The sequence below is a fragment of the Mytilus galloprovincialis genome, chromosome 2 (genome assembly GCF_965363235.1).
Source record: "Mytilus galloprovincialis chromosome 2, xbMytGall1.hap1.1, whole genome shotgun sequence".
NCBI lineage: Eukaryota > Metazoa > Mollusca > Bivalvia > Mytilida > Mytilidae > Mytilus > Mytilus galloprovincialis.
The window spans coordinates 89,433,597-89,455,529 of record NC_134839.1 but is presented as its reverse complement, the minus strand read 5'-3'; the positions used below and the strand labels follow the sequence as shown (position 1 = coordinate 89,455,529).

At 30.9% G+C, this 21,933-nt stretch overlaps 2 protein-coding genes across 2 annotated transcripts; one reads left to right on the top strand and one right to left on the bottom strand.

The window, feature by feature from the left end:
• Positions 1–3,687: 3,687 nt before the first annotated feature.
• Positions 3,688–16,570, bottom strand: LOC143064795 (cobalamin trafficking protein CblD-like). Its single transcript, XM_076237898.1, has 8 exons — positions 16,445–16,570; positions 11,308–11,352; positions 10,468–10,600; positions 9,772–9,992; positions 8,972–9,056; positions 7,415–7,551; positions 4,913–4,999; positions 3,688–4,012 (listed from the first exon to the last, which is right to left on the bottom strand). The coding sequence occupies exons 2-8, from the start codon at positions 11,317–11,319 to the stop codon at positions 3,815–3,817; spliced, it is 873 nt and encodes a 290-aa protein (XP_076094013.1). The 5' UTR covers positions 11,320–11,352; positions 16,445–16,570; the 3' UTR covers positions 3,688–3,814.
• A 48-nt stretch (positions 16,571–16,618) lies between these two features.
• LOC143064794 (mitochondrial protein C2orf69 homolog) lies at positions 16,619–21,481 on the top strand. Its single transcript, XM_076237897.1, has 2 exons — positions 16,619–16,887; positions 20,711–21,481. Exons 1-2 carry the CDS (start codon positions 16,717–16,719, stop codon positions 21,446–21,448), a joined length of 909 nt encoding a protein of 302 aa, XP_076094012.1. The 5' UTR covers positions 16,619–16,716; the 3' UTR covers positions 21,449–21,481.
• The last annotated feature ends 452 nt before the right edge of the window (positions 21,482–21,933 follow it).

Here is a 21,933-nt window from a genome sequence, read left to right as displayed (position 1 = left end):
AACATTCAAGTGTGATACAGCTCTGAATTTGGATTGTGATCAAATTTTTGACATTACATGGTTTTTTTTTACACAAAACAAATGTCAAGATTTTAAAAATCAATTAAAGATTTCTTCTTCAAACTTTTTAAATCTAAAATTAAATAGTTGACACAGCATAGGTTTCTGACACAGAATGAATGTGGTCTAATGAACTTAAAAGTTTTTTTTTTGCCTTTGAGCAATTCACTATGCTGTTGAATATTAATCCTCTCAAAAAAATGTTTGAAGAAATTTTCTTTTTATTTATGAAATCTGAAATGAGAAAAATTTAACCCCCCCCCCCAACCCCACCACATTTTTTTTCACATCCCCGTTTCCCTTTTTCCAAAACTGATATCAATTCAAATTTCTAATGGAGTTTGCAACAATAACTACTCTTTTAAATACATCATAAAATATTAAAATGTAAAAATGAAGTGCTTGTTATCACTGAATGGTAAAGATTGGTTGGTAGTAAAAGTGAATATACATTGTTTATTGTATAAAACAATAAAAAAAACTTCATCAGCAACATTTTATATTGGGAAATTTCCAATGAAGTTATTTACATAAAGTTATTGGCAAATAAAAATAGAAAATGACATCATAGTCATGTCTGGCAAATGTCCAACATACATTATCTAAAAACATTTTAGATAAGATAAGGAAAAAAAGCTTCATCAGCAACATTTTATATTGGCAAATTTCCAATGAAGTTATTTACATAAAGTTATTGGCAAATAAAAATAGAAAATGACATCATAGTCATGTCTGGCAAATTTCCAACATATATTATCAACTACTATTCTATACAAAGAAAGATAACTCCAATTGAAAATTAATTGCTATTGCACAATATTGTGCAATTAGATATTTCTTGCTATTGTGCAATACTGTGCAATTGAAAATTTCTTGCTATTGCACAATACTTGATATGGAATCCTGATTTGGACCAACTTGAAAACTGGGCCCATAATCAAAAATCAAAGTACATATTTAGATAAAGCATATCAAATAAGCCCAAGAATTTAATTTTTGTTAAAATCAAACTTAGTTTAATTTTGGACCCTTTGAACCTTAATGTAGACAAATTTGAAAACTTGACCAAAATTAAAAATCTACATTCACAGTTAGATTTGGCATATCAAAGAACCCATTTATTCAATTTTTGATGAAATCAAACAAAGTTTAATTTTGGACCCCCATTTGGACCAACTTGCAAACTAGGCCAATAATTAAAAATCTAAGTACATTTTTAAATTCAGCATATCAAAGAACCCCAAGGATTCAATTTTTGTTAAAATCAAACTAAGTTTAATTTTGGACCCTTTGGACCTTAATGTAGACCAATTTGAAAACGGGACCAAAAATTAAGAATCTACATACATAGTTAGATTCGGCATATCAAAGAACCCCAATTATTCAATTTTTGATGAAATCACACAAAGTTCAATTTTGGACCCTTTGGCCCCTTATTCCTAAACTGTTAGGACCAAAACTCCCAAAATCAAACCCAACCTTCCTTTTATGGTCATAAACCTTGTGTTTAAATTTCATAGATTTCTATTTACTTATACTAAAGTTATGGTGCAAAAACCAAAAATAATGCTTATTTGGGCCCCTTTTTGGCCCCTAATTCATAAACTGTTTGAACTAAAACTCCCAAAATCAATCCCAACCTTCCTTTTGTGGTCATAAACCTTGTGTTAAAATTTCATTGATTTCTATTCACTTTTACTAAAGTTAGAGTGCGAAAACTAAAAGTATTCGGACGACGACGACGATGACGCAGACGACGACGCCAACGTGATAGCAATATACGACCAAAAAATTAAAATTTTTGCGGTCGTATAAAAATCTAAGTACATTTTTAGATTCAGCATATCAAAGAACCCCAAGGATTCAATTTTTGTTAAAATCAAACTAAGTTTAATTTTGGACCCTTTGGACCTTAATGTAGACCAATTGGAAAACGGGACCAAAAATTAAGAATCTACATACACAGTTAGATCCGGCATATCAAAGAACCCCAATTATTCAATTTTTGATGAAATCAAACAAAGTTCAATTTTGGACCCTTTGGGCCCCTTATTCCTAAAAACCTGTTGGGACCAAAACTCCCAAAATCAAACCCAACCTTCCTTTTATGGTCATTAACCTTGTGTTTAAATTTCAAAGATTTCTATTCACTTATACTAAAGTTATTGTGCGAAAACCAAGAATAATGCTTATTTGGGCCCTTTTTTGGCCCCTAATTCCTAAACTGTTTGAACTAAAACTCCCAAAATCAATCCCAACCTTCCTTTTGTGGTCATAAACCTTGTGTCAAAATTTCATAGATTTCTATTTACTTAAACTAAAGTTATAGTGCGAAAACCAAGAAAATGCTTATTTGGGCCCTTTTTGGCCCCTAATTCCTAAAATTTTGGGACCAAAACTCCCAAAATCAATCCCAACCTTCCTTTTGTGGTTATAAACCTTGTGTTAAAATTTCATAGATTTCTATTTACTTTTACTAAAGTTAGAGTGCGAAAACTAAAAGTATTCGGACGACGACGACGACGCAAGACGACGCAGGACGACGACGCCAACGTGATAGCAATATACGACGAAAAATTAAAATTTTTGCGGTCGTATAAAAATATATAGAACTTGATGTTTAGTAATTTCCTTTATATCCTAAAGGTTTATTTCCATGTTTTTGCTTCAAACATTTGTCACTGGACCTTACACGCATTAAACATGCAACCATTACAATCAATTAACCAATCTTTACACAGTTTTTGGGTTTTGGGGAATGAAAGAAGATTATTTTGAATAACCTTTATTTAAGAATTGAATGCTTCTTTTTGTAACTTCAAAATAAAACTTTTCATTCATGATAACACGTGGTCCTACAATAAAGTGCACAGGTGAATTAAATAAAACATTTATAAAATTCGTGTTTTCATGATCATAGCTAAAGAATGTAATTATAAGTATTGAATGCTTCTTTTTGTAACTTCATTGGGTTGTTAAAGTGTTGACCGAAGTACATTTTGTATGAAGCGCTGAAAAATGTGCGCACGGTCAACGCTTAAAACTTGAAATTCAAGCCAAAATTGAACCGTGTCCTTCAGGGAAATATATATGTATATTTTTTATTTCATAGCATGTGGCACTAGAGCATGTATGTTTATTGTGTTGATTTTTAGTCAAAAGTAGTTTACTCTTTAATAAAAGTTCAAATAAAAAAAAAATCTGATTAAAAAATTTTGCATTAAGAAAAAACATAACATACGTTTTACAATTTATCAAACCTTATTGAAAATAAAAACAAATCAAATTTCGTTAAATAAAATCCTTGGACTTAATCCATTTCATTGGTAAGACACCTAGTTGCATACATAATGAACTCAGAATCTGATTTTCTACAGATTATGGCATTTGTTCTACATTTGTGTTTACATTTTATTTTACTGACAACTGCCTTGTGACTTAATTACTGCAATGTTAACAGTTTAATCACCTAGAAGGTTAAATTGCTTGGAAAATTTGTTTGACACCAACTAATGTATCTAAATAGATAGTATCTGTCAAATACTTTGTGCGTTTGTTCTTGTGACATAAAAGTGTTTTACAAAAATATTTCATACTAGCTGGCTGAACATTTATTAGAATCAAGTCTAAGCATTTAAAACACGTTTATTTCCATTCTTTCATCAGTTTAACAGCATTTAATCTCTCACCAACTTACATAAATAATAGCATTGGAAATAGATAACAAATAAGTCCAAATTCAATTTCACTCTCACTAGTTCTTTGCTTTCATAGCACTTATAAAAGGGTGATCTAACGGAGCGTCAGTGAACAGACAGCCAACATAAGAATGTGTTCCCCACAAACGATGTCTGAGAACTTTACAACAGCCTAGATCATCTATTTCAAATCCAAATGTTCTGTACCGTTCATCTGTTTCAAACATGGTGGCATTGGTATGTGGACCAAGGAACTGAAAATAATCAAGGAAAAATAACGTGGTCATTTTATAAATTTCCTGTTTACAAAAGTATGAATTTTTCAAAATACTATGGATTTTCTTTTCCAAGGCGTAGATTACTTTAGCCATACATGGCACAACCTTTTTGAATTTTGGGTCCTCAATGCTCTTCAACTTTGTACTTGTTTGGCTTAATAACTGTTGTGATCTGAGCGTCACTGATGAGGGTTTTGTAGACAAAACTCGCGTCTGGCATATTAAATTATAATCTGGTACCTTTGACAACTATTTACAGGAATCAAGGAAATTTTGAAAGTCTGTTTTTTTATTTCAGAAGAATTACATCAAAATAATTCGCAGAGCAATGTTGATATGATTTATTCTCTTTGTACAAATAATATTTTCAACAATATTAACTAGATGTTCTGATAACTTATCCAACTCCTATTAATGTCACTTTTCTAGTACCATATAGTGGGTTATTTTCACGGTGTGCAAATTTTCGCTGATAGAACAAAATGGCCAAAATAATTTCCGCCAAATAAAAAGTGTACATTCAAAGGTATTTATAAAAGTTTTTAATCCGCCAAAATATTTCGTATACCTTATTCAATGAAAATCCGAAATTTTACCCCCGCTCAAAATCAGTGGCAGATCTAGAAATTTTCATAAGTGGGGGCCCACTGGCTGCCTAAGAGAGGGCCCGCTCCCGTCAGGCTTCAGTGTTTCCTTATATAATCAACCAAATTTTTTTTCTCAAAAGGGGGGGCCCGGGCCACCTGGGCCCCCCCCCCCCCCCCCCTAAATCCGCCTCTGAAAATAACCCACTATACGGTATCATTTAAATGTGTAAGAGAATTTTTGTGACAAATATAAAGCTTAACACAGATTTTGTTATAATACTTTACATACAGGTTTTCCGCTAGAAGGATCAATAAAATCTGCCCAGTATCCAGCTTCCATTAAAACATTACAAATATCTGTTGCTGCTTCATTGAACTGGAAATAAAACACAAACATTACAAATATCTGTTGCTGCTTCATTGAACTGGAAATAAAACACAAACATTACAAATATCTGTTGAACTGTAAATAAAACACAAACATTACAAATATCTGTTGAACTGTAAATAAAACACAAACATTACAAATATCTGTTGAACTGTAAATAAAACACAAACATTACAAATATCCGTTGCTGCTTCATTGAACTGGAAATAAAACACAAACATTACAAATATCTGTTGCTGCTTCATTGAACTGGAAATAAAACACAAACATTACAAATATCTGTTGCTGCTTCATTGAACTGGAAATAAAATACAAACATTACAAATACATGCTTCATTGAACTGGAAATAAAACACAACACATAAATAAATCATTCCAGAATGGTCCAAATCCACTTTTGGCTGTATTTTATAACAAAATAACATTTTAGAATAGATTTTGACGAGCAAGACCTTCATTTTTTATCAAGAAACAATCAAATTACTAATTTCTAACATAATCAAGGAGCATTTCTCTTGACAAATGTCAAAATCAAATTTTACACCTATTTCATGGTCTATGACATTGTGTTCAAATTTCTTAACATTTTGTCAAGCTGTTATTAATTATCATCAGGACACCAAAAGTGTAATGGGGTGACAGACATGGCCCATGTTGGGCATCACAAGATAAAGAAGATACAAATGTGTCCTCATCTCATATTTTTTAAACTGATATATATTAACCCAGTAGTTACAAAAGAGACCAAGAAAAAAGAAACCTGATGCTCTGGAGGTCGCAGCTTTATATGACCGCAGAGTTCGAACCCTCAACATTGGGGCAAGTATGGACACAGCTCAGAATTTGGATTGTGATTAAATAGTTGACACAACACAGGTTTCTGACACATAATGAATGTGGTCTAAGAATTTCAACTTAAAAACTTTAAATTTTAAATTGGACATTACCTATTATGGTCCAATATCCAAAATCTAAATACATGGTTAGATTCAGCATATCAAAGAACCCCAAGAATTAAATTTTTGATGAAATCAAATAAAGTTCAATTTTGGACCCTTGAGACCTCAATGTGGACCAATCTGATAAACCCCAAGGATTCAATTTTTGTTGATATCAAACAAAGTTTAATTTTGACCACAATTTGGACTAACTTGAAAACTGGGCCCATAATTAAAATTATAAGTATATGTTTAGATTCAGCATATCAAAGAACCCCAAGGATATAATTTTTGTTGAAATCAAACAAAGTTTAATTTTGAACCACGATTTGGACCAACTTGAAAACTGGGCCCATAATGAAAAATCTAAGTACATGTTTAGATTCAGCATATCAAAAAACCCCAAGAATTCAATTTTTGTTGAAATCAAACAAAGTTTAATTTTGGACCCCAATTTGGACCAACTTAAAAACTGGGCCAATAATCAATAATCTAAGTACATGTTTAGATTCAACATATCAAAGAACCCCAAGAATTCAATTTTTGTGTTGAAATCAAACTTTAGTTTAATTTTGGACCCTTTGGACCTTAATGTAGACCAATTTGAAAATGGGACCAAAAATTAAGAATCTACATACACAGTTAGATTCAGCATATAAAAGAACCCTAATTATTCAATTTTTAATGAATTCAAACAAAGTTTAATTTTGGACCCTTTAGGCCCCTTATTCCCAAACTGTTGGGACCAAAACTCCCAAAATCAATCCCAACCTTCCATTTGCGTTCATAAACCTTGTGTTTAAATTTCATTGATTTCTATTTACTTATACTAAAGTTATTGTGTGAAAACCAAGAATAATGCTTATTTGGACCCTTTTTTGGCCCCTTATTCCTAAACTGTTGGGACTTAAACTCCCAAAATCGATCCCAACCTTCCTTTAGAGGTCATAAACCTAGTGTCAAAATTTAATAGATTTCTATTAACTTAAACTAAAGTTATAGTGCGAAAACCAAGAAAATGCTTCTTTTGGCCCCTAATTCCCAAACTGTTGCGACCAAAACTTCCAAAATCAATCCCAACCTTCCTTTTATGGTCATAAACCTTGTGTTTAAATTTCGTAGATTTCTATTCACTTATAGTTATAGTGCGAAAACCAAAGTCTTCGGACGACGCCAACGTGATACCAATATATGACCAAAAAATTTTCAATTTTTGCGGTCGTATAAAAAGGGTTCATAGAGAGTTGCATAGAATCTTCCCTATATATTCCTTAATATGATAAAGACTAGAGTTATAGCTAAGAAAGGGTCTGGAAAAGGTCCTATTCACCAAAATTGTGTGAGAAAATTTCCAGATCCTTGTAGCTAACACAGATAAAATGGCTACAAACTGAATGTTGCTTATAAGTTATAACTCTTGTTTATTCTATATCAAGCGATTGCCTATGCCAATATAAACATGTACCTCTGCCAACAAATTTTCTCTCTCTTCTTCCACCTCCTCACTCCATCCTGACATATCATTTGTGGTTTTCTGACTAATAACAATCACAGTCAAATTTGTTTTTTTTAAATCTCTTTCTGGAAAAAGATCCTGAACATCTGCAATATTACAAATTGTGACAATCAATTGATCTATGAATATTACAAATTGTCACACATCAATTAATCTATGAATATTTCAAATTGTCACACATCAATTGATCTATGAATATTTCAAATTGTCACACATCAAATGATCTATCTTTATTAAAAATTGTCACACATCATATGATTTATCTATATTGCAAATTGCAACACATCAAATGATCTACATGTATCTTTATAACAAATAGTCACACATCAAATGATTTATCTATATTACAAATTGTCACACATCAAATGATCTATCATCAGGATAGCTTTTTTTTATTCATTTCAATTTCTTTTTGAAGTGCAACCAGATGCTCCACAGGGTGCAGCTTGATAAGACTGCAGAGGTCGAACCATGAAGTTGGGGGAAGTATGGACACAACATTCAAGCTTGATACAGCTCTGAATTTGGATTGTGATTAAATAGTTGACACAGCATAGGTTTCTGACACAGAATGAATGTGGTCTAAGAACTTAAAAAATTTCAATTGGACATTTACCTGTTATGGTCCAATATCCAAAATCTAAATACATGGTTAGATTCAGCATATCAAAGAACCCCAAGAGTTCAATTTTTGATGAAATCAAATAAAGTTCAATTTTAGAACTCAATGTGGACCAATTTGATAGAGGGTCCCAAAATTTATTGTGCAAAAACCAAGAAAAATGCTTATTTGTGCCCTTTTTAGGCCCTTTATTCCTAAACTGTTGGGACCAAAACCCCCAAAATCAATCCAAAAATTCCTTTAGTGGTTATAAACCTTGTGTTAAAATTTTTTTGACTTTTATTTACTTATACAAAAGTTATTATCTGGAAATCATCCGTCTTCATCGACGATGACGACAACACAGATGAGGACGACATGATACCAATATTCGACCATTTTTATTTTTTATTGTCGTATAAAAACAGAAAACAACTTTTTTAATAGTTAAGTTCTTATTTTGTTATGTTTTTACACCACTGTGCTGAGACAAACATGATTAACCCTACCCCATTTTTGGGTACATGTTTAAGGTAGAAGCCTTTTATCCAATGGTTGTTGTCAGTCACTGTCTGTAATAACTGTTTTTCTTCATAGTTTTTTTTTTCCCATTATTAATGGTCATACAGTGAACTATACTAGTCTCTAATGAATTGATATCTGATGGGTAATCATGCCATGTCTTTTTAGTTTTTATATTCATGACTGAAAATTGTTTTCTATTTTAGTATGAAGGTATTGAAAATTTCTGCATTTTCATGATTTTTTTTGTTCAATTTCATGTGTCGTTTGTAAAATACATAAAGCATATCAGTTTGTCATTCATTATTTATATATTCTTAGATAATGTGCTATTTTAAAACAATGAATTTACCAATAGCTTTAACAATGAAATAAAGCGTTACCTCTTTTGAGACGGTCTGGACATTGCTGTGCAATGCATTCTAGATTATCACCAGGAGATGGTTCCCCTAAAAACTGATCCTCAATCTGAAAAAAACCCAACAAACAATATTTAAATATCATAAGGGCAAGCACGACATATTTATCAATTATGGTCTTTTGACAAGGTCAATACATTATATATGACCTATTCAGATTACATGTATATTGACCGAGGACGAAGTCCGAAATTCAATATAATCTAACAGGTCTATATATAACTTATTAACTGAGTGAAAGTCCTATTTTTATATTACATATGTACAATGTATGTAGATAATAGCTTAAGTTTGAAAACGATACTGACTAGATGTTACTATTTTTTTTTTTAAATGATATTGACTCTATGCTACTATTTTTAGTAACATGGCTGAATATAGTAAGTGACTAGTAAGTCGAGTCAATTATTCAATATGGCAAAAATAGTGAAAAATACAAAATATATTTTGGAAAACATGTGACCAAATAAACCAATGAGAAACAAGAAAAATCAAACCATGTGTAATATTAATAAATTCAGATCTGTTTTGCTGTTTACTTTTCAATTACAGTTAAACAATATGAGGTTATACAATTCTAAGTCTTAAAAAAAAATGGACAGATATCATTGTCCAAGCAATTTGGAAAGAAAGGCATTTTTATACTGCAAAAAATGTTTCACACTTCAATTACAGGTGATTTTCATCAGAGTTAAATAAAAGCCGCAAATCAATTGAAATTAAGTGCAATAATTCCTATTAAACTATTAGTATAAGGATCTTACTACTTCTTGTGCTTGTTGAAAAACTTCTTGCTGTCTTTTCTCTAGGTTATTTTTGGTTAAGAATTCATCAATGTTTACGGGTTCTCTATATAAAACAGGTTGTGTCACCATCATTGTCTTAACTGAATTGTTTTTCAATCCAACATGCCCTGGAAGTGGGAATCTTTTATCTAAAGGTCCAAATGGACCAAGTTCAGGTGATATGTCATATTTTATATTACCTACAAAATATATTTAGCAAAGGTAGAATTATTTGCAGCAGTTCACATATAATAGGTATGTAAGCAAATAAAAATTGTGATAATGGTTATTTTTAACCTTTTGAATTTTCTCACATTAACATCCATGTGCAAGATTAAAAATAATAAAATTTTATTTATTTTATAATTTCTTAATATGGAGATCTCAATCCTTTTTATATGCATACTATACACTTACAGTGGAGGAAATGATGTTGCAAATGGAAAATGTTACCTAAGGAAAAGATGCCTTTTTAATCAGTAGCTTAAACCGATTACATGGACCCCTCTTTTTCAAATGACATTTAACTTTAATAAGGAGATCTCAAATTTCTATAACAAATCTTTTGTTTAAAAGGTGCAGGAGAATTTAGTAGGGGACCCAGAAATCAGAATCAGAAAGTTAGCTTCTATTAGGCTGTCATGAATTAATGTAAAAATATTTATAAAGAATTACCATTACTGCTCTCATCTGAGCATAAAGTAATATGCTGATCTTTCAGGTAGTGTGTAGAAAATGTACGGAAATGATTTACAGCAGCATTCAAGTTAGGTAAGTAGGCTGTCACACGACCAGACTTTGTAATGAGCTGAAATATTAAAATTTCTTTATAAACTTCCATCGACAGTCATATTTAATATTAATCTTAAATTCAAAACCATCATATATTCTCTGACTATCAATTTATTTCTCCTGTTTTTCAAGATTTTCACATATTTTGCCCCTATCCAACAAACCCTTACTTCTCTATGATAATGTTCAAATAATCAAAAAAATTCAAACCTTCATCCCAGAAGACATATCTTGGTAATATCCAGATTACAATGCAAACAAAACATTTATTTTTCTATAAATTTATTGAAGTTTACCATTTGTCTCAACATTGATCAATCATTTCAGGGGCGGATCCAGCCATTCTAAAAAGGGGGGGTTCCCAACTCAGGATAAAGGGGTTTCCATCTATATGTCCCCATTCAAATGCATTGACCGGCCAAAAAAAAGGGGGGGCTCCAACCCCCCCCCGAACCCCCCCCCCCCTGGATCCGCCAATGCATTTAGATCCTGTTTTGCTATGCTGTGTTATAATTTGAAAAGTGACAATTTAGATTTAATTTTAATTCTTTTTGCAAGTACATGCAGTTCATTATATAATTATTTATTTGACAACCATAAGATCTAATAAGCAATGGTAAGTGGTAAAATGATACACAATTTATATCTGTATTTTATTTTCTATCTAAATCTTATACAAAGGCATGTACATGTTCAAAATTTTAATATATATTTCTATTTTACCCGTGCAGCCATCTTTTCCTGATAAAATCTTCTTTCCAACAATTACTGTAAAATTTAGAGAAAAACACATAAATTAATGCATAAGATATAATAATCAGATGAATTCATCAACAAACAATGCAACAAGCAACTTTTTTTAAAGGGCTTCCAATAAGTTTAAAGTATGAGTCAATAAAACACAGACAATTACTAAAGTTTGCCTCCTTCTTCACAATTCACAAATCTCAGATTTTCCAGAAAATATTCTCTAAGTTGGCAATAATTTCCAGATTATTTCAAAAATTCTAAAAAATATTCCAGGAAAAAAATGAGAATAATACTAAAATTTCCAAGAAAATATCCTGTGGAAATAAATATTTCCAGACAAATTTAATTTCCAACAGTAAAATTCCAGAGCAGATCCAGAGGGGGGGGGGATCAATATCCCATATCCCATTAAGTTTTTATCCCAATATCCTGTATCCCTATAATGTTTACCCCTAATATCCCAATAAATATTTTTTACAAATATCCCATATCCCTAAAAAGAGGGACGAAAGATACCAAAGGGACAGTCAAACTCATAAATCTAAAACAAACTGACAACGCCATGGCTAAAAATGAAAAAGACAAACAGAAAAACAATAGTACACATGACACAACATAGAAAACTAAAGAATAAACAACATGAACCCCACCAAAAACTAGGGGTGATCTCAGGTGCTCCTGAAGGATAAGCAGATCCTGCTCCACATGTGGCATCCAGTTTTCATGAAACATAGAAGTTTTAATATTGTTTTTTTTGTATCATACATGTAGATGATTAAATCAAACTGCATTCATTCAGCTGTATGCTTACTTTTTTTTGTTTAAATGTCTTTGTGATCAAGTTCATCCATTTCAATCATTCAATTGATACTTTATATTGGGTCTTTTTATATTGTTATGATACATTACGGTCTCCGGTAAGGGTGAAGGTTGGCTGCTGTTATAATGTTTAAAACGCTGCATTTTTTTTATGCACCTTTCATAAGTCAGATGCCATTGTTCAGTGGTTGTCATTTGTTGGTGTAGTAACTTGTTCATGTTTCTGGTTTTTTTTTTTTTTTTATATAGATTCCACAGTTGGTTTTCTGTTATTTTTGGGGCCCATTATAACTTCTTGATTGGTGTGAGCCAAGGCTTCATGTTTTTGACCTATAACTGTTAACTTTTTATGCGCTGTGATTTGGGTTGAGAGATATCTCATTGGTATTCTTACCACATCTTCTTGTTTATACAGGCATCAACTAATTTATGCAATGACTTTGTTTTAAAGGTACACAAGGAAAAAAATGTAGGATGACTTAAAAGATCATTAGGGCTTATGTTTTTGTATGCTTACATGTTCATCATCTTAAACATTTATTGATGATTAATTAAATATCATCTTTAACAGTCAATAAACCTTATTATAATATTGCTATTTGGGAATACAACACTTGACCTGACAATTTGCAAAAATCAGTGACAAAATGCCCCCCCCCCCCTTTTTTGAGAAAAAATTTGGTTGCTTATATAGGGAATCACTAAAGCGTGACTGGAGCGGGGCCCCCTCTTGGTGTTATTGTACGCAGATGATACAGTGTTATTTTTCGGATAATGCATCTGATCTACAGTTGCAATTAGATATATTCTTTGAATATTGCAGTACCTGGAAATTAAAAGTTAACACAAGTAAAACTAAGATTCTGGTGGTTGATCATTACCCAAAAATATTAACTTTTTATATGATGGAAATGCATTAGAGATAGTCAACGAATTGACCTACCTTGGGTTGAATTTTTCAAGAACAGGTAGCTTTATGAGTGCTAAGAAAATTTTAGTTAGAAAAGCAAATTAAGCAATGTATGAAGTATTGAAAAAGGTGAGGTTGCACAACTTGTCTGAAATCACAATATGATCTATTTGATAAAATTGTGATGCCAATCCTCCTGTATGGGTGTGAGATTTGGGGTTTCATTAATACTGATATTATAGAAAAAGTGCACTTAAAATTTTGTAAACTATTATTAAACCTTAAGAAGTCGACACCCAATTTTATGATTTATGGTGAACTTGGTATTTATCCCATGTCTTTATATATACAGCTGCGTATGGTTAATTTTTGGTCAAAAATGGTTAATGGGGATGATAACAGGATTGCTAAAATACTATACAAATACGTGTTCTTGAAAAATTCGGACAACCAATTTAGGTCAGATTGGTTGAAATGCATTAAAGATATACTAGATAAATGTGGATACAGCAATATATGGTTGTCCCAAGGAAATTTTAATTCTAAGTGGTTGGGTATTAGTTTAAAACAAAAGTTATTTGATCAGTTTCAACAGAAATGGAGAGCTGATATTGACTGTTCGCCAAAAGGTTTGGCCTACAAATTGTATAAACAAAATTTCGAATTTGAGGAATATCTGAATATTTTAAATGATAAAGATAGAATAACATATTGTAGATTTCGAACGGGTAACCATAAGTTACCCATCGAAACTGGTAGATGGAATAAGATTGAGTGAAACCTTAGATATTGTAACTTATGTCATTGTAACGAGATTGGTGATGAATTTCATTACACTTTGCAGTGTAGTTCTTTGGCAAATTTTCGAGCACAATATTTGGATACTTTTTTCTTGCACAGATGTAACATACTAAAATTTGAAAAACTATTTCAGTTAAAAATTAAAAATAAGTTGAAAAAGCTGTGCAAATTTATCAGGGTTATAACTTTTCAAGTGAGTCTTCCTGGTTAATCACCACTCTTCTTTACTATACTGTTTATCATGTATTATTTGATATTTTCATCTCATCTTGTCATGTGTGTTTGTGTTATGTTATATGACTTTTGATGAACTTCTTTGTACCATTGTATCTTTATGGTGTTTAAGAAATAAAGAATCTTGAATCTTGATAAGAAAACACTAAGTTATACACAAAAGATGCCTATAAAACCTGCCTTGTCATTTCAGGGTTAACTTTTGTGTCCACAAGCCTGAAGCACAAATTTTTTGAAAATTTTAGTTGGATTCTGTTGACTTGAAGAAAGGAATTTTACAATGCCTAAATTTATGATTTATGGTGAACTTGGTATTTATCCCATGTCTTTATACCGGTACAGTTGTATATACAGCTGTGTATGGTTAATTTTTGGTCAAAAATGGTTAATGGGGATGATAACAGGATTGCTTAAATATTATACGAATACATGTTCTTGAAGAATTGTGACAACCAATTAAGGTCAGATTGGTTGAAATACGTTAAAGATACATAAGATAAATGTGGATATAGCAATATATGGTTGTCACAAGGAAATCTTAATTCTAAGTGGTTGGGTATTAGTTTAAAACAAAAGTTATTTGATCAGTCTCCACAGAAATGGAGAGCTGATATTGACTGTTCATCAAAAAGTTTGGCCTACAAATTGTTTAAACAAAATTTTGAATTTGAGGAATATCTGAATATTTTAAGGGATAAAGATAGAATATCATATTGTAGATTTCGAACGGGTAACCATAAGTTACCCATCGAAACTGGTAGATGGAATAAAATTGAGCAAACCTTAGATATTGTAACTTATGTCATTGTAACGAGATTGGTCATTTATCATGTTTATAAAGTTTTTTTAATAATTTTTGACATGAATAAATTATAATATACACAGTATTCATATCAATTTAATTTCACTTAGTTCTAGAAATGCAAGTTTCAAAATATTTTTTATTAATCACAGGCATTTATCATGTTTATTGTCTGAGACTGAGAATTTTTTACCCTATGCTATGTAATATAACACATGTTTTATGAAAATGCAAAAAAGCAAACAAGTTCTATAATACCAGTATACTGATATACATGCTTGTACATGTAACTTCAATGGTAAAAGAAAAGAGGGGGAAATATTATTATCTCGATCTCCAATTAGAAGTTGTGAAATGCCCCAATAAGATTAATAGCAAACATGTCATGTGGTGTTGGAAGTAGGCATTTCTTTTGAAGTATTATCACTTTCAACATCCCCTGAATGTTATGTTAGTAGCTGAGGTACATGAACAAATGTACTTATATCTTTTTTTTTAGGTCCTATTGCAAACGATTTCAAATTTACAAATCTCAGACTTAAGTTCAGTACTGACAACTCTGGCTTACAACATGTATGGACACACTTTATACATGTAGTATTAAAATAATAAAATGTGGTATCATTTCCAAATTGCCAATAAGACTACTCTCCAATAGTCCAGATAATCATGCTGTCTGCTGTGGGTATTTTTCAATTTTCACTTCTTTTGATCCATCATTGACATTGGAAGGCGTCAAAGCAAAAGCTTAAAATAGCTTTCCTAGACATCATAATTATTTGGACTAACTCCCCACCAGAGATCAAAAGATACAAATTAACCACTTAAGAATATCATACAGCCTTCAACAATGAGCAAAAACCTAAACCACTTTCTGATACATTGTTTGTAAAGATACATTGGGCTTTAGAATTACCAAATGAACTACAGATATACATACAAGCTTAAATCTTAAGTTTAGTGAAAGCGACTAGAATCCAGATTTTCCATGGATTTATAAACTTTTATAGTTGCCTTCTATAGGATGGCTCTGGATTTCCAGAAATTTTCTAATAACAACAGCATAATTTTCCATGGAATATTTTGATTTATCTTTTTGCCTTCTATAGGACCAACATGGAATTCCAGATTTTTTTCTGAACCACATCCCAAATTTCCCATGTATTTTTTTCTGACCCCCATGTACCTTCTATAGGGGGGGGGGGGTATGGATTATTTCTGGAATAGCCCATTGTTTGTAGATGGTCATTTTTTGTTGATTTTATGTAGTATACAACCGTGTGATGTATCTCCTTCTCTAAGTAAATTCCTCTGATATCGGAGCACCTGTGCCACACGGTATCAAAGGTCCATAATTTTACCAGTATGATAATTTTAATTAAATTATAAACATATATAATCCTTGTATCCTTGTCAGAAATATATTTGCACGTACACGAGTACGACTACGAGTTAATTTAGTCCAAATAACTAGAGTTACGTGTACGGTCTCTAAAAACAATCCAATTGGAAAGTCCTACAATGGGCTAATAGGTCATACTTACGTTGATAAACATGCAATATGTAGGTTTCTCTTCTTCACCAATGTAAACTAAATTTTCTGTTTTCAACGTAATAACCTTGAACTTCTTCGTGTAGACTTCGACTTTTCCAGTCATGAAAAGGAAAAAGTCCGAAACATAAATTGATCATGAAAATCTTAGTTTCGTCTGTGCTTGCAGAAACCATTTTTTACATGGGATAACAAATAAACTTTTTGACATTAACCGTAGCAAAACACTAAAATTATTCTTTTCGGATTCCTGTTATATTTGGAATGACAAGCATTAGTACACCAGATTTACAGTCATTGTATACAGTGCAACGTTTTGAAAATGTAACTGGGGACCAGGATAAACAGAATGACTTGATACTTTGCTTTCCTTCAGCAACAAATCCAATTAAATGCCTGAGCAAGACAGTGATTTTCTTTGGTGGAGATGTGCAGGTCATTATTAGAATATTGAATATAGTGCAACATCTAGAAGTTTTTTCCTTAGTCATTCGACAGTCATAGTTCAGTGTTCTCTTATAATACTAAAATTTTGAGACTTTTTTTAAACTGTCAATTACACAATTTACACTCCTTACAGCCACAGGTACAAATCAAATCAAATATATTTTATTGTCAATTAAAGACACCTATTACAGCCAGAGTAATCACAAGTTAAATTTGGTACAAATGATTACAAAATGATTACAATGAAGATAAAAGAAAGACACACTAATGTATGTATTCTAAGCATTTGCTAGGGCCTTTTCATGTATATCCGGTTGCAAGACGATCTATCCCAAGTCGATATGTCCCACGTTTGTTCCAGCCCCAGGTTGATCCATCCCCATGATAAAATTATGAATAATCTAGATTAACTTTGAAGGATTTGATGACATATAAAATAAAGATAAATTTAATTTGTGAAATGTATCGATGCTTGATTACTAGTGTAGTACTGAAGTATGCCTATAATTAGAGTAATATTCAGATGAAATATATCAAGTCGATACTAAATGAGTGTAATTGGTACTGTTTTCAAAATTAAATTCAATTTTGTCAGTATAATCATGATAATGACTTCTCTTTTTTTTTTTTAATTCAAATCAAATCATACATGTAAGTCTAGTCCAAACAAATATGACCTCTTGCATTCTTGTAAACGTTTGTCTCTGAGGAAATAAAATATATTGTCTTGTCTTTTTTTTTGCAAGGCTGTTTTAGTTTTTTTTTTAAATTAGAATAGCCTTGCAAGATGTCAAAATTATTTGGACTAATCATTAGTCTATTTATATTTGGATTGTGAATTGAAGTAATGCAAGTGGTAATCTTTCATTCAATCAAAATCATAATCGATAAAATTTACTTACCGGGAAATCAACAAGTTGTTTATAGTTTGATCTTTTCTTTGAGGTTTTAATAAATTTATTAATGAAAACCCAAATACCTAGAATCCAAATATTCACATTCAACCCAAGTCCCTGTTTGCCCTGGATGTGTTCATATTGTCTTACATATATTGGAATAATTTATTATCTACATGTCAGACTTGGGGTAATTGTAATTGTAATCGTTAATCAGCTGTAATTGATTACAATTTTTCAAGTAATCATTGTAATCATTAATCAGCCAAAAATCTGATTACTTGTAATTTAATTTAATCAATTACTTTTCAAAATGCCCTGTAATCCTGATTACATTTTAATTACATTCTGATTACAATGAAAAAAATCTTAAATTGTGTGTATGGTCAATAAATAAACCTTTTTGTTATTCTTATTTAATAGATATTTAACAAGTTAAGATAGTTTAGTTTACTTTATCAAGCATGTTAATTGATTTGTATACTTCAGTAAAACACAAACTGTTACAATATTTAAAAAGTCATCATTAGCCTAAGAAGGCCTTAGTAAAAGATATTGTACATATATTCACAATTAAAAGATATGCATATATATATTTGATAAAAAAACCTGTTATATTTAAGCATTATTATATTTTTCTTTAACCCTGAATTATAATCTTTTGTTAATATTGTGATTATTGTAAACTTTGAATTGACAGGTAGGAAACCAATTAAGGTTTGTTTTTATTGCAATTTCCAATTGAGTATATATATGATAAAAGATTAATCAGACATGTGGAAATGTATCTTATTAGCACAAACTAAATTAAAACTTTGACAAATATCTTGTTTAATATAAGCAAGTTTTTGTATGTTCTTGGACTGGACATGTAAATTGCATTGACTTATAGTACTTGTATTTGTTTACAATTTGTTTAAACAATTCTATTAAATTTTTTCATAATTTTTATCTTTTAACTTTATTTCATCCATATTTTAACTTAAAAAAACTGCACCTTGAAATACATATATAGCCTGGAAAAGGTCAGAAGACAAACAGCAAACTCTTTATAAAGCCATATTCAATTGAAGTCAAAATGATTCAGAGATCAATGATGATAAAGTGTAATAGGTGACACAATGTTCATTTATGTCTGTAGTGAAGTTTTGTGTTTTTTTAGATAGATGAAGTTTGAAGTTATCAATTTAAAATATGTAAAACATAATTCTTTCTAAAAAGAACTAACGTTATATTAAACGTTAATTCATTCTCATCATTCAAAATATTTGGTTTTTTTTATTCATTGTAATCAGATGTAATCATGATTCCTTTGCCATTGTAATCATTAATTTAATCAGACACTTTCAGAAATGAAGTAATCATTAGTTCAATTTAATGGTACAAATGACAAAGGAATTGTAATTTAATCAATTACATCGAAAGTAATCTGACCCATCTCTGCAGTACATGTGTAAATAGAGTAAGTATGTATTGCCAAAAGTTAAATAGTGTGTTAAAAATTTCAAAAAGATAGATTTTCATGTATCCTTGAATTAATGTATTGAGTCAAGGATATACAAATTTGGGCATGTTTAGTCCGCACTTTTTTCCTTAAATATCTTGTTTGTACAAGGGGTGCGGACTATACACAACTACAGACGGTTTTTAGAAATTTATAAAAAAAAATAAAAGAATTCATGAAATAAATAAAACATAATTATTTTTTTTTTATAAAATACATGGAGAATAGGCCCCTTTCAATGGATTTTTACAGTGAACTAGACTTTTACAAAAAAAAAAAACCCCTTTTTTTCTTGATTTTAAGGGAATGAAAATGGGGTGTGGACTATACATAAATGCGTAGTATACACCGCTGAATACGGTATGTAACCTGGTAACTTGAATAATATATGCATGATATGTGTACTTAATTTTTTTGGCACACAATCTTTTTCTTAAAGTGTCATCATCTTAAAAGGACAAACTAATGTTAGTAACCCATATATCATTAAGGCAGAATACTCAGCTCTTATTTATCCTTTTTTGTTTATTTGAAAATATATATTTAGTACATGTCATAGTGTACAAATATATTAAAATGAAGTATAGTTGAGTACAAACCTATTTTACACTTCAGATTACTTTTTGTTTTGTCCAATTACACAATTTATACATGTATGTGTTGTTCATTGTTGTTGTATGTCATGTTTTTATGTTTTGGTTTTTGAGATAAAGTACCACAGCAATCAAAACCCTTATACATTTGTTATATGCCAGGCTAGTTAGGTAGTTTAATATCCATTTTCACTACTTTTGTGAAAAAAAACCAAAACAGTACATTTATCACAACATTCTACAGATTTCATCAATGAACATATTAAGTAATTAATCCATGTTTACATACTCAGAGTTATAGACCCATTCGTGGCCTTCGGCTGTTACCTGGTCTTTGGTAAGGTTGTTGTCTCTTTGACATATTTGCCATTTCCATTCTCAATTTCATACTCAGATATTCATGTTATTCAAATGTGTATTTGTTTAACAACACTTGTCAAAAAAATTATACAACATGAATCTGGTACAAGAAGACCATTCTAAAAGTTTCATGGTGTTATTTAAAGTAATATTTAGAAATTAGAGTTATCTTCCTTTGTATACAATGCAGTTCAATTTTTATTCCCAGGAATCTTTACTACCCTTCAGTGCTTTCAAGCACTTTGATTTTTTTTAGCCTTAATTTCTTAAGATTAAGACTCTAAAACTCAACTAAAAAAATATGTTTTGTTAAAATTTACAAAAATAAGCATTTGGTACAATTGCTTTGATAAAGTGTTTTGTGATTTTGTGAATGGACCATGTTTTAAGATACTTTGAGATTTTACAGACCATATAACTAAATAAGATAACTTGCTTGCTTTTTCTTATAATTTCAGAATTATCCAGAGATAATGAGTCAACACAGAACAAATAACTTATACCTTCATTGGAATCTAGAGTCTACAGCGAGAATTCTTGCAAAGAGATTTGAAGATAGTTTAATAATAGTTATAAAACCAAAGGAAATGTTGTTGAATACTTTTAGTATCTACTCAAACTTTGTTGAATTTGATCAAGACGGCATTCCAATGTTATTTACATATACAAATTCAAATGGATTAACTCATTTGTCAAAACTTTACTCTAAAGCCTTAGAACTGTATCAAAACAGACAAGCTTGTGATTTAGATAAAAGTAGTGAGAAGAGTGATACAAGACCAGTCATTGGATGTTCGGCAGAGTTATCCATGTCTTTTGTTGGTTTTAGTAAAGGTTGTGTTCCATTGAATCAGATATTGTTTGAGGTTGCCACAAAACCTTTATCACCAGAAACATCAGACTTTGTATCCAAAATAAAATCTGTATATTGGCTTGATGCTGGACACAATGGACGTGAAGACACATGGATCACAAGTGAATTTGTTTTACAGAAAATCGCATCAACCATGATAGAGTTGTTTGTTCATATAACACCATATCAAATTAAGGATATAAATAGACCTTGGATTGGAAAAGAACAAAGGAAATTTATTCAGAAATTAAAAGCATTCAAGGCAAATGTAACAGAAACAAGACATCACTTTGATGAACCAGGATCACTTGACCTTCATTTTTCAATTTTAACTGAATTTTAGTTGAGATAATATAAAATCTTTTGTATATTAGTACCATGACTTTGTGTAGTACATGTATCTATTACCCATATTTCATTATATTAAGACACAAAAAGAGTGTCTGAAATGACAAGGTAAAACAATTCTAACAAGATAACTAACGGCCTCATTTATGTAAAAATAATGAATGAACAAAAAAGAGGTAACACAGCAAAAAACTACAACCACTGAGTTACAGGCACCTGACTTGGGACAGGCATATGCAGATTCATATGAGATTGTGGTGGGGTTAAACTTGTTTGAAAGAGCAAACCTCCCCTAACCTGGGACAGTGGTGTTACATTAAACAACCATGTAACTGTAAGAACACACTATAAAATCACTGTTGAAAAAGGCTTAACAAATAAAAAGTGAGCCAAGAACTGTTTGTATTGTAGTAAATTCAATACAAAAAACAGTAAAAAATGACAACTTCCTAATAACAGGCTCCTGACATGCTAATACAG

Coding starts and splice junctions, on each gene's coding strand:
- LOC143064795 (XM_076237898.1), bottom strand. Junction 9,993..10,467: donor CTCAGATGAGAGCAGTAATG/GTAATTCTTTAT, acceptor TATATTTTGTAG/GTAATATAAAATATGACATA. Junction 9,057..9,771: donor TTCAACAAGCACAAGAAGTA/GTAAGATCCTTA, acceptor GGTTTTTTTCAG/ATTGAGGATCAGTTTTTAGG.
- LOC143064794 (XM_076237897.1), top strand. CDS start 16,717: ATGACAAGCATTAGTACACCAGATTTACAGTCATTGTATACAGTGCAA. Junction 16,888..20,710: donor TCTTTGGTGGAGATGTGCAG/GTCATTATTAGA, acceptor TTATAATTTCAG/AATTATCCAGAGATAATGAG.